This window comes from Pseudophryne corroboree, chromosome 11 (genome assembly GCF_028390025.1).
Source record: "Pseudophryne corroboree isolate aPseCor3 chromosome 11, aPseCor3.hap2, whole genome shotgun sequence".
Lineage (NCBI taxonomy): Eukaryota > Metazoa > Chordata > Amphibia > Anura > Myobatrachidae > Pseudophryne > Pseudophryne corroboree.
This window is the reverse complement of record NC_086454.1, coordinates 40,815,659-40,829,865: the sequence shown is the minus strand read 5'-3', so window position 1 is coordinate 40,829,865 and position 14,207 is coordinate 40,815,659. Positions and strand designations below refer to the sequence as shown.

Here is a 14,207-nt window from a genome sequence, read left to right as displayed (position 1 = left end):
GAGTATAACATTATATGGTGACTGCAGGCAGTAATATGCTGGACATTGCTGAGTATAACATTATATGGTGACTGCAGGCAGTACTATACTGGTCATTGCTGAGTATAACATTATATGGTGACTGCAGGCAGTAATATGCTGGTCATTGCTGAGTATAACATTATATGGTGTCTGCAGGCAGTAATATGCTGGACATTGCTGAGTATAACATTATATGGTGACTGCAGGCAGTACTATGCTGGTCATTGCTGAGTATAACATATGGTGACTGCAGGCAGTAATATGCTGGACATTGCTGAGTATAACATTATATGGTGACTGCAGGCAGTACTATGCTGGTCATTGCTGAGTATAACATTATATGGTGATTGCAGGCAGTAATATGCTGGTCATTGCTGAGTATAACATTATATGGTGACTGCAGGCAGTAGTATGCTGGACATTGCTGTGTATAACATTATATGGTGACTGCAGGCAGTATTATGCTGGTCATTGCTGAGTGTAACATTATATGGTGATTGCAGGCAGTAATATGCTGGTCATTGCTGAGTATAACATTATATGGTGACTGCAGGCAGTAATATGCTGGACATTGCTGTGTATAACATTATATGGTGACTGCAGGCAGTAATATGCTGGTCATTGCTGAGTATAACATTATATGGTGACTGCAGGCAGTAATATGCTGGTCATTGCTGAGCATACCATTATATGGTGACTGCAGGCAGTAATATGCTGGTCATTACTGAATATTACATTATATGGTGACTGCTGGCAGTAATATGCTGGACATTACTGAGTATACCATTATATGGTGACTGCAGGCAGTAATATGCTGGTCATTGCTGAGTATAACATTATATGGTGACTGCAGGCAGTAATATGCTGGTCATTGCTTAGTATACCATTATATGGTGACTGCAGGCAGTAATATGCTGGACATTGCTGAGTATAACATTACATGGTGACTGCATGCAATAATATGCTGGTCATTGCTGAGTATAACATTATATGGTGACTGCAGGCAGTAATATGCTGGTCATTGCTGAGCATACCATTATATGGTGACTGCAGGCAGTAATATGCTGGTCATTACTGAATATTACATTATATGGTGACTGCTGGCAGTAATATGCTGGACATTACTGAGTATACCATTATATGGTGACTGCAGGCAGTAATATGCTGGTCATTGCTGAGTATAACATTATATGGTGATTGCAGGCAGTAATATGCTGGTCATTGCTGAGTATAACATTATATGGTGACTGCAGGCAGTAATATGCTGGTCATTGCTGAGTATAACATTATATGGTGACTGCAGGCAGTAATATGCTGGTCATTGCTGAGTATAACATTATATGGTGACTGCAGGCAGTAATATGCTGGTCATTGCTGAGTATAACATTATATGGTGATTGCAGGCAGTAATATGCTGGTCATTGCTGAGTATAACATTATATGGTGACTGCAGACAGTAATATGCTGGTCATTGCTGAGTATACCATTATATGGTGACTGCAGACAGTAATATGCTGGTCATTGCTGAGTATACCATTATATGGTGACTGCAGGCAGTAATATGCTGGTCATTGCTGAGTATTACATTATATGGTGACTGCAGGCAGTAATATGCTGGTCATTGCTGAGTATACCATTATATGGTGACTGCAGGCAGTAATATGCTGGTCATTGCTGAGTATAACATTACATGGTGATTGCCGGCAGTAATATTGTGGAGTATATGACATATATTTTGTTATAGTGATATACTTCTAATTAATATCATTCTTTCCATATATTTATGTTTCCAATCTCGAATACGTAATTGACTCTTATCCCTAGTGTTTGTTGTCCCCTTCAGGAAAGCTGAGGTAAAACCGTGTAATGTTGAGCTGGAAGTTGCCCCCTGCAGCGTCTGCCAATAGATTTACAGCCTAATTTGCTTGGGAATCATTTGATGGTGTCATTTGTAGCATTGTGTATAACTGTGCCAGATACATAACCTGCATGATCATCATAAAGAGGCCTATTTATCAACGAGTGATAAAAGTCGTTGTGTCTAAAAAATGGTGCTCCAGCCAATCAGGTCCTAGCAGTCATGTGTTTGAAAAATGACATTTGGGAGCTGATTGGCTGGAGGACCATTTATCATACGCAACAAGTTTTACCATTTACAATGAGTTTTATCACTCGTTGATAAATGGGCCCCAAAGTCTGTTATCCCCAGACCCGGGGAGTGTTTTTAGACATTGGCAGGTCCACACGTAAAGTGTCCGCGCTTTGTCATGTACTTAGAAAATTTTTTCTTTCCCAGGTAACGTCCAAGAGTGGTAGCCATTCGCTGCGCGTCGGGAATTCCTCTGAGAGGAAAGGTCACCGTGTAACTCGCCTGCCCAAACGGCACAGCCATGATGACATGCTGCTACTGGCCCAGCTGACAATCCCACCGTCTCCCTCCAGCCTGAATGAGGATAGCCTGAGCACCACCAGCGGCCTCCTGTCCTCACGTAGGGCCCGCAGGATCCCCAAGGTGATGGTTGTTAGGGTGGGCGCTGTATGGATTATTGAGGGGGATAGGAAACCTATCTCTGCATGTTAGTGGCTGAGGGGTCTGTTCATGAAGCAGTGAAAAGTGTGGAGAAGTAGGCCTGTGGAGAAGTTGCCCGTGGCAACCAATCAGCTGCTCCGTATAATTGTATAGTAAGCAAATTAGAAATGTTACTTCAATGTTGATTGGTTGCCATGGGCATGTTCTCCACTGGCTCACTTCTCCACACTTTTCACTGCTTCATGAATAGACCCCTATGTCTCAAGCAAGTAGCCACTGTTGGTGGCTAGTGCGTTCTCTTGTGGTGCGTGTCCTCACGGACAGATCCAAGCATTTAATATCATGAAAAGTAAGTACTTTGGTTGTTTCTTGGATTTCTTTTCTTACCGTAATAACGGTACCCTACATTTTGCCGCAGAGCCATGCTTGAGGCGGTCTGGTTTTATGTGGCTCAGGGTTTGTAGATTATGATGGCCAATTCTTCACAGCGGCTGTGCGCTTACAGTGTACATGTGGCTCCTTCACACCAGCATACACTAATACTTCCATATTACAGTATAGTTGCTGTAAAGTGACCTCACCGGTCTGCCGTGATGATGTCACTCACTCAATGATCCACCATTGACACCACTGGGAAGATCAGTGTTGGTTATATTTGTATCACTAGAGGTAAAAACACAGCACTGTACGGTATAATGCATTCACTGCTGTAGTTTGAGGTAAAAACACAGCACTGTACGGTATAATGCATTCACTGCTGTAGTTTATGAGGTAAAAACACAGCACTGTCCGGTTTAATGCATTCACTGCTGTAGTTTATGAGGTAAAAACACAGCACTGTCCGGTTTAATGCATTCACTGCTGTAGTTTATGAGGTAAAAACACAGCACTGTTCGGTATAATGCATTCACTGCTGTAGTTTATGAGGTAAAAACACAGCACTGTACGGTATAATGCATTCACTGCTGTAGTTTATGAGGTAAAAACACAGCACTGTACGGTATAATGCATTCACTGCTGTAGTTTATGAGGTAAAAACACAGCACTGTTCGGTATAATGCATTCACTGCTGTAGTTTATGAGGTAAAAACACAGCACTGTACGGTATAATGCATTCACTGCTGTAGTTTATGAGGTAAAAACACAGCACTGTACGGTTTAATGCATTCACTGCTGTAGTTTATGAGGTAAAAACACAGCACTGTTCGGTATAATGCATTCACTGCTGTAGTTTATGAGGTAAAAACACAGCACTGTACGGTATAATGCATTCACTGCTGTAGTTTATGAGGTAAAAACACAGCACTGTACGGTATAATGCATTCACTGCTGTAGTTTATGAGGTAAAAACACAGCACTGTACGGTTTAATGCATTCACTGCTGTAGTTTATGAGGTAAAAACACAGCACTGTTCGGTATAATGCATTCACTGCTGTAGTTTATGAGGTAAAAACACAGCACTGTACGGTATAATGCATTCACTGCTGTAGTTTATGAGGTAAAAACACAGCACTGTACGGTATAATGCATTAACTGCTGTAGTTTATGAGGATGTTACATATACACTGCTCAAAAAAATAAAGGGAACACTTAAACAACACAATGGGGTATATTTACTAAGGTCCCGATTTTGACCGAGATGGTGTTTTTTCTTCAAAGTGTCATCTCGGGAATTTACTAAACTCAAATCACGGCAGTGATGAAGGCATTCGTATTTTTTTGGAACTCACAGAAAAAAATTACGAATGAACACACCATCGGTCAAATACGCCTGTTATTTGGTAGAACTCTGTAATTTACTAAAAAGTGTAATTCACAAACACTGCCGGCAATAGCCAAACACTGCCGTGAAAAAATACAAATCGTAAAAAAGTGCTAAAATAAAACAAGACCTGCTTTTTTTTACCGTGTTCTGATAGGCATGCACGGAACTTTGTGGTCAGCGGTAAGGTTACTTTCGGTCAAAAGCTGACCACAAAGTTCCCACCATTGGTTACAATGGAGCGCATAGGTGCTACATTGTATCACTGCCGTGTGCTGCCTGACAGGCACTACAGGAGCACACAGCCAATCAGGAGGGTGCCACGACGTGGCGCTCCCTGATTGGCTGAAGGAACCCTCTTAGACAGAAGTCAGGGGGGGTTCCTGGCAGTCGGGGAAAGGGGTCCCATGTGAAAACATGGGGCCCCTTTCAGTGCGTGGTCGGGTGTCCGTTTTTTTATTTTGCAAAGTACGTGGATTACAAAAAGAACAGAAGAGGACCGATCTACACTGGATTATGTGAGTATAATTTTTCCCACAGGTATCCCATGGATTCTACATGGAGAAGAGGACCGACCCTCGTGTGAACATAGGTAAGTATGTATGTTTGGAGGTATGCATGTATGTAATAAACTTTTACTTTCAAGGTGTGTGTGTCCTGTTTTTATTGGGGTATTTTTTTAGTAGTAGTACTACAGGTACCAGCGGGCCCGGTTTTCCTCCGCATGCTGGTACTTGTGGTTCTCCAAGTACCAGCTTGCGGGGGAGGCTTGCTGGGACTTGTAGTACTGCTACTAAAACAATATTCACATTTTGACAAAAAGGCTATCCGCCCCCCATCCGCCGCCCTTGGATGGGGGGGACAGCCTCGGGCTTCACCCCTGGCCCTTGGGTGGCTGGAGGGGGGGGACCCCTTGATTTAAGGGGTTCCCACTCCTCCAGGGTACCCCGGCCAGGGGTGACTAGTTGGGTATGTAATGCCAGGGCCGCAGGGACCAATATAAAAGTGTCCCCCGGCTGTGGCATTATGTACCTGGCTAGTGGAGCCCGGTGCTGGTTTAAAAAATACGGGGGACCCCTACGCTTTTTGTCCCCCGTATTTTTGGGACCAGGCGCAGAGCCCGGTGCTGGTTGATTAAATATGGGGGAACCCCTGTCATTTTCCCCCCCATATTTTTTCAACCAGGACAGGCTCAAAGAGCCCGAGGATGGTTTTGTTTAGGAGGGGGGACCCCACGCATTTTATTTTTAACAATGTTTTATTTTTTACGAATGGTGCACAATGAAGCCCAGCACGGATCTCACAGATCCGGCCGAGATACATTGTGTTAATGTCGGCAGTGTTTTACAATTCACTCCCGTAAAACACTGCCAAAAAATACGAATGACATCGACATCGGATAATACGAACATGCAGAATACGACAGCTTAGTAAATTAGTCGTAATAAATTCAAAAAGTTGCAATTTTACACTTTCGATGTCATTCGTGTTTGAACGTTAACCTCATTCGGAAAAATACGAATTTTAGTAAATATACCCCAATGTAACTCCAAGTCAATCACACTTCTGTGAAATCAAACTGTCCACTTAGGAAGCAACGCTGATTGACAATCAATTTCACATGCTGTTGTGCAAATGGAATAGACAACAGGTGGAAATTAAAGGCAATTAGCAAGACACCCCCAATAAAGGAGTTATTCTGCAGGTGGTGACCACAGACCACTTCTCAGCTCCTATGCTTTCTGGCTGATGTTTTGGTCACCTTTGAAAGCTGGCGGTGCTTTCACTCTAGTGGTAGCATGAGACGGAGTCTACAACCCACACAAGTGGCTCAGGTAGTGCAGCTCATCCAGGATGGCACATCACTGCGAGCTGTGGCAAGAAGGCTTGCTGTGTCTGTCAGCGTAGTGTCCAGGGCATGGAGGCGCTACCAGGAGACAGGCCAGTACATCAGGAGACGTGGAGGAGGCCGTAGGAGGGCAAATACCCAGCAGCAGGACCGCTACCTCCGCCTTTGTGCAAGGAGGAACAGGAAGAGCACTGCCAGAGCCCTGCAAAATGACCTCCAGCAAGCCACAAATGTGCATGTGTCTACTCAAACGATCAGAAACAGACTCCATGAGGGTGGTATGAGGGCCCGACGTCCACAGGTGGGGGTTGTGCTTACAGCCCAACACTGTGCAGGACGTTTGGCATTTGCCAGAAAAAACCAAGATTGGCAAATTCGCCACTGGCGCCCTGTGCTCTTCACAGATGAAAGCAGGTTCTCACTGAGCACATGTGACAGATGTGACAGAGTCTGGAGACGCCAAGGAGAATGTTCTGCTGCCTGCAACATCCTCCAGCATGACCGGTTTGGCAGTGGGTCAGTAATGGTGTGGGGTGGCATTTCTTTGGGGGGGCCGCACAGCCCTCCATGTGCTCGCCAGAGGTAGCCTGACTGCCATTAGGTGCAGAGATGAGATCCTCAGACCCCTTGTGAGACCATATGCTGGTGCGGTTGGGCCTGGGTTCCTCCTAATGCAAGACAATGCTAGACCTCATGTTGCTGGAGTGTGTCAGCAGTTCCTGCAAGACGAAGGCATTGATGCTATGGACTGGCCCTCCCGTTCCCCAGACCTAAATCCAATTGAGCACATCTGGGACATCATGTCTCGCTCCATCCACCAACGCCACGTTGCACCACAGACTATCCAGGAGTTGGCGGATGCTTTAGTCCAGGTCTGGGAGGAGATCCCTCAGGAGACCATCCGCTATCCTCATAAGGAGCATGCCCAGGCGTTGTAGGGAGGTCATACAGGCACGTGGAGGCCACACACACTACTGAGCCTCATTTTGACTTGTTTTAAGGACATTACATCAAAGTTGGATCAGCCTGTAGTGTGTTTTTCCACTTTAATTTTGAGTGTGACTCCAAATCCAGACCTCCATGGGTTAATAAATTTTATTTCCATTGATAATTTTTGTGTGATTTTGTTGTCAGCACATTCAACTATGTAAAGAACAAAGTATTTAATAAGAATATTTCATTCATTCAGATCTAGGATGTGTTATTTTAGTGTTCCCTTTATTTTTTTGAGCAGTGTAGTAATATGAAACATTGGTGGTCATTCTGAGTTGTTCGCTCGTTGCCGTTTTTCGCAACGGAGCGATTAGGTAGAAAATGCGCATGCGCATGGTACGCAGCGCGCATGCGCTTAGTTATTTAACACAAAACTTAGTAGATTTACACAAGCTTGAGCGACGTTTTTTCAACGCTCGAGTGATCGTAGTGTGATTGACAGGAAGTGGGTGTTTCTGTGCGGCAACATGGCGTTTTCAGGGAGTGTGCTAAAAAACGCAGGCATGTCAGGCTAAAACGCAGGAGTGGCTGGAGAAACGGTGGAGTGGCTGGCCGAACGCAGGGCGTGTTTGTGACGTCAAACCAGGAACTAAACGGACCGAGCTGATCGCAGTCTAGGAGTAGGTCTGGAGCTACTCAGAAACTGCAGGGAATTATTTAGTAGCAGTTCTGCTAATCTTTCGTTCGCTATTCTGCTAAGATACACTCCCAGAGGGCGGCGGCCTAGCGTGTGCAATGCTGCTAAAAGCAGCTAGCGAGCAAACAACTCGGAATGACCACCATTGTTGTACAGGAACTCTGCACTGACTTATACACTCCTTAACCTGTCCAGTTATAGACTTGTTTATTCCTGTGGAATATCACCTTGCTGTGTTGCTGCTGCAACTGATATTTCACAAATGACAATTGTGGAGCAATTGAGAATTAAGGGGGGGAATTCAGACCTGATCGCTAGACTGCGTTTTCGTACAGCGGGCGATCAGGGCTAAACTGCGCATGCACAGCAATGCGCAGGCACGTCACATGGGTACAAAGCAGATCGCCGCTCAGTGATGGGTTTGTGCGAAGAATTCATTCGCGCGGGCGTTCGCAAGGAGATTGATAGGAAGAAGGCGTTTGTGGGTGGTAACTGACAGTTTTCTGGGAGTGGTTGGAAAAACGCAGGCGTGTCCATGCGTAAGCAGGGAGGGTTCCTGACGTTAATTCCGGTCCCGGACAGGCTGATGTGATCGCAGCGGCTGAGCAGTGCCGTTTCTAGGGGCGGGCGAGCCGTGCAACCGCACGGGGCGCCCGCCGCGGCACTTTGTTAATCCTTGTCGCCTCTCCCGAGCGCTCCTGCTCGGGGGGCGGAGTTTCGCAAAATGACGCGTTGCGTCGTGACGTCACGACGCAAACACGTCATTCCGCAAAGCCCCGCCCCCCGAGCAGGAGCGCTCGGGAGAGGCGAGAAGGAGAACGAGAAGCAAGAAGGAGGAGGCGGCCGGCGCGAGGGACGTGAGGCGGCGGGACCGAAGAGCGGGAAGACGTAAGTATTCTTTCTCTCTCCCCCCCCTCTCCCCCTTCCTTCTCCTCAGCTTGAAACCTGCCTGCCGCTGCCGCACTGTGTAAAATGGGGGCACCTACCTATGGGGATACCTGCCTGCCACACTGTGTAATATGGGGGCACCTGCCTATGGGGATACCTGCCTGCCACACTGTGTAATATGGGGGCACCTGCCTATGGGGATACCTGCCTGCCACACTGTGTAATATGGGGGCACCTGCCTATGGGGATACCTGCCTGCCACACTGTGTAATATGAAGGCACCTGCCTATGGGGATACCTGCCTGCCACACTGTGTAATATGGGGGCACCTGCCTATGGGGACACCTGCCTGCCACACTGTGTAATATGGGGGCACCTGCCTGCGTACTGTGTAATATGGGGGCACCTGCCTGCGTACTGTGTAATATGGGGGCACCTGCCTGCGTACTGTGTAATATGGGGGCACCTGCCTGCGTACTGTGTAATATGGGGGCACCTGCCTGCGTACTGTGTAAAATGGGGGCACCTGCCTGCGTACTGTGTAAAATGGGGATACCTGCCTGCGTACTGTGTAAAATGGGGATACCAGCCTTCCGCGCTGTGTAAAATGGGGACACCTGCCTGCCGCGCTGTGTAAAATGGGGACACCTGCCTGCCGCGCTGTGTAAAATGGGGACACCTGCCTGCCGCGCTGTGTAAAATGGGGACACTTGCCTGCTGTAATGTGTAAAAAGGGGACTTTTTTATTTTAATTTTTTCCCCACTGTGGTGGGTGTGATGATATCAGATGAGGCCATGCCCACTTTAATGAGACCACGCCCATTTTAATCAGGCCACACACCCTTGTCGGCGCGCGCATGCTTTTTCTTTTTATGGCTATATGGGGGGGGGGGGGGCACACTTTTTTTTTTTTTTAGAGCAATGGGGGGGGGGGGGGGCGCATTTTGAAATCTCGCACTGGGAGCCAAATTGTCTAGAAACGGCCCTGCGGCTGAGTAAGTCCTGGGCTGCGCAGAGTCTGCACAAAACCTGTTTGTACAGCTCTGCTACACATGCGTTCGCACACTTGCACAGTGAAAATACACTCCCCTATGGGCGGCGACTATGCGAACGCAGGACTCAAAAAAAACCCTAGCGTGCGAACAAGTCTGAATTATCCCTATACCTTCAGTCTCTTTCATAGTGCAGCTTCCAGTCTGTGGATTGTATTTTTGTTTCCGGGGAGGCTGGTGTGATGCTGTCCCGGAGGCGTTCCGTACAGACTCTGTATTTTTAGCCTGTGAATCGTTCCGTTCCTCGAACACTTCCTGTTCCACTTGGAGACAGAGATTTGAATATATAACGTATAAATAATAATATAAGTTTCTGGAAATACAAAGGGCAAATAAATGTTCGATGGATTGCCAGTGAGAAGAGGTACTGACTTTCTCTGATGTGACCAGTGACCAGATCGGGTCACACAGACAGTGCGGAGGTATCGCTGCTAGCACATATCCATCATTTTATATTCCAGCTCTGCTCTGTCCACCTCGTGTTCTGCTCATACGGTCAACATGCATTGCGTTCTACAAGTACAAAAGGCTGACGGGTTCAAATGGCCGACACACATATGGTCAACACGTGATGCAGTCAGGATCTCGCATGTCGGGATCCCGGCAGTCAGATTACAGACGCCAGAATCCCAAGACTATTTGGAATGCCAACAACAGCATCCCGAATAGCTAGACATCCCAGCGGCGGAATCTCAACAGCTGGGATGCCGAACGTCCTGACACCGCACCGCTGGTAAGCAGTGGGGGGGGAGGTAAGCAGTGTGTGTGGGGAAGGGGAAGGTCCGCTTTAGGCTGCCAGGGGAGGGTTAGGGTTAGGCTGCGCCCCGAGAGGGATAGGGTGCGGGGAGGGGGGGGGGGGGGGGTTAGGGTTAGGCATCCCTCTCCAAGGGTTAGGGATAGGCTGCGGGGCGGGAAGGTTAGGTTTAGGTAGTGAGCATGGGAGGTTAGATTTATGCACTTATGGGGGGGAGGTTAGGGTTAGGCTGTGGGGCAGGAGGGTTAGGGTTAGGCTGGGGGGCGGGAGGGGTAGGGTTAGGCTGCGGGGTGGGAGGTTAGGTTTAGGCTGCGGGGTGGGAGGTTAGGTTTAGGCAGCGGGCACGGGAGGTTAGGTTTATGCACTCATGGGGGGGAGGTTAGGCTGTGGGGCGGGAGGGTTAGGCTGGGGGGTGGGAGGGTTAGGGTTAGGCTGTGGGGCGGGAAGGTTAGGTTTAGGCAGCGGGCACGGGAGGTTAGGTTTATGCACTCATGGGGGTAGGTTAGGGTTAGGCTGTGGGGCGGGAGGGTTAGGTTGGGGGGCGGGAGGGTTAGGGTTAGCCTGTGGGGCAGGAAGGTTAGGTTTAGGCAGCGGGCACGGGAGGTTAGGTTTATGCACTCATGGGGGTAGGTTAGGGTTAGGCTGTGGGGCGGGAGGGTTAGGTTGGGGGGCGGGAGGGTTAGGGTTAGGCTGCGGGGCGGGAAGGTTAGGTTTAGGCAGCGGGCACGGGAGATTAGGTTTATGCACTCATGGGGGGGGAGGTTAGGGTTAGGCAGCAGGTAGGGCGGGTTAGGGGGGTAGGGTAGAGGGTATAATGCCCCTGTCGGCTTCTTTGCAAACAGGATCCCGACGTCGGTATTGCGAACGCTGGTATCCCGGCCGCTGGCATTCCCTGCTGAACCCGTCAACACAACCTATAAGGATATTAGAAGCAATTGAGGACTTCTATATCCATGAAAATGCACGAGGCCACGAACCGAGTGCTTTATGCAAGTCCCGGAATCTCAGGTGACACATGGTATATTTTACAGTAAGGGCTGCGTCATTCCTTATGATACAGAGTGAGGAGATGACATTGAAAGTCACTGATTATGGGTCTGCACTGCTGATATTGGACACAGTGTTTGAGCGATGTTTTTCTACTGTGCAGATGTCTGAGTTGCACAGCGCACGCTTCCTTATTGTTTGTGCACAGAGTCGCAGTACTGATTCAGAAGCACGGGGGGCTGAAAAATGTAGACACGTATTGGGTGTACCTGGACAATGGCTATTCCGACACATGGAGATGCACTGGACTTGTTATGGTCATGTCGCAGAAGTAGTTGCCTACAGAGATGCTTCATTGCCCACACTGGAGGCCATACTGTACTTACAGAATCTATACCTTGCATAGGGCTAATGATGTTTTGATGGTTCAACCGATGGTGACTTCTAAAGATGATCAATCATTGCACTGTTGTGCACCAGAGAAGGGAATTGCAGTGGCATTAGCATGAAGTCACAATATGTACAGTATATAAGGTTATATACAGGTACTGGACCAAAAGTGGAAAAAAAATATAAAGTCACCTATTAGGGCATTCAGCCTTCACGTGTGGCCAGTGCTGCCCTCTAGACTACGTGGCACTCATTAAACCATTGGATGACCAGTTTGACCACACGTACTTGGGGACATCCCGGAAGACACCACACCCGTCAGGAATGAAATGCTGGAACATGGGGTGAAGATGATCCCTCAGTACCAGTAATGATTGGGATTGACCTCTTCTTCCAAGGCAATGACTACACCCAGACCATGCCAGAAAAATGCGCCCACTACGTTGCGGGAATTGTGAAAGCCCTTCACGTCTGGAAACAAGCAGTCAGGGATATACTGTAGTGCTCTTTAAATTGGCACCACGTGTGCCATTGTCCATATGTCCAGAATATATGAAGATGGAGATGATTCGTCTGCACCGCTGAACGTACAAATGTGCATTGCCTGATGCGGCGCAAAGTGAGACTCTCTGCAGTCCGAGCTCTGTGGATTCTTATCAGTCTTTGATGAAACTGGTGGCTGGCACCACAGATTGGAAACTGTTAGCACTGCACTTCAAAGTATTGCACAGATATCCCAGTCCTAGAGTACGAGTCACAGCCCAACGTTGCCCTTTGCCAATGATGTTGTTTCATCGGAATTCCATATGGCAATCACCTAGGAACCAGTCATTCATGAGGCATTACCTGGGGGGGGGGGTCCAGTTGCCCAGAAAAACCTCCTTTATTCAAATCAGCACCTCCTAAAGCCGTCAGCACCATGGCCCTCATTCCGAGTTGTTCGCTCGGTAGCAGTTTTTAGCAGCCGTGCAAACGCTATGCCGCCGCCTTCTGGGAGTGTATCTTAGCTTAGCAGAAGTGCGAACGAAAGGATCGCAGAGCGGCTACAAAATAATTTTGTGCAGTTTCAGAGTAGCTTCAGACCTACTCAGCGCTTGCGATCGCTTCAGACCATTCAGTTCCTGTTTTGACGTCATGAACACGCCCTGCGTTCACCCAGCCACGCCTGTGTTCTTTCTGGCACGCCTGCGTTTTTTCGAACACTCCCTGAAAACGGTCAGTTGACACCCAGAAACGCCCTCTTCCTGTCAATCACTCTGCGGCCAGCAGTGCGACTGAAAAGCTTCGCTAGACCCTGTATGAAACTATATTGTTCGTTGTAATACTATGATGTGCATGCGCATTGCGCCGCATATGCATGCGCAGAAGTGCCAATTTTTTGCCTGATCGATGTGAAGCGAACAAAAGCAGCTAGCGAACAACTCGGAATGACCACCCATGTCCTAAACACTGCCGACAGCCTTAGAGAATGCAGAGCAGGTCTCATAGAACAGTACAGCCTCAAGCATCACTTGGTGAGAGCACTTGACTTTTATTGTGCTACTGTACATCCTTTTTTTAGGATGAAGTTTCACACTTGAACGGATTCCCATTTGCCCACAGTCCACACCACACGCTCTCTGCAGGTTTTATGAAACAAATGAAAGAATAGAAATAAGAAAATCACTGCGCTGACATATAGTATAAAAATTGTTACGTCGAGAAATTCTAGAATACTTAAAAAACCTCTTTCATGAAAAAAGTGCTTTATTCATAGGATAAAGCACCATTTTAATTATATCAATGTGTTCTCGCGATGCTGAGTTGGTTATAAGAGGACAAGTATTACAGCAGTGCAAGTACTTTTGCGACGCTTGGTAAATAGGACGTCCCATGCACTGTTTGGAAATCCTGCGGTTGACGTGTGCTGGGATGTTTTTGCATCATTAATACATCAGCCATATGTGTAGCTGGCCTTGCTTTCGGTATGTTTGGTGTCTCTCACTTACCCAGGTATTTCCGTCGTCGTGTGTCTAGCATGTACAGACTTGGTTGTCATAGATTTGGTTGCACATATTTATTTCCCATAATGGCTGCTGCCATGCTACAACCTTAACTGTTTCCCCCTCTCTTACAGCTCGTGCAAAGGATTAACGCTATCTATAGTGCAAAGCGAGGAAAGAAGAGGTTGAAAAAACTTTCTATGTCCAACATTGAGACCGCATCACAAAGAGGTACTGAGTAATAGGACTCAGGGGGGTATTTATCAAAGCTCGGAGAGAGATACATTTGTAAGAGTACTACAGTAGCCAATCATCCTCTACCTTACATTTTACAGGCTGTTTTTGAAAAGTGACAGTTGGA

General features: G+C 47.5%; 1 protein-coding gene across 7 annotated transcripts in view; it reads left to right on the top strand.

The window, feature by feature from the left end:
• The window catches only part of DENND2B (DENN domain containing 2B), a 421,742-nt gene that overhangs the window by 333,644 nt on the left and 73,891 nt on the right, over positions 1-14,207 (top strand). For 6 of the 7 annotated variants that reach the window (XM_063944050.1, XM_063944049.1, XM_063944048.1 and 3 more), the window contains 2 exons: positions 2,318-2,533; positions 13,981-14,077. In XM_063944050.1, coding sequence (XP_063800120.1) covers positions 2,318-2,533; positions 13,981-14,077 — 313 coding nt within the window. The remainder of the gene's footprint in view (positions 1-2,317; positions 2,534-13,980; positions 14,078-14,207) is intronic. The other variant, XM_063944052.1, reaches the window with a different exon arrangement.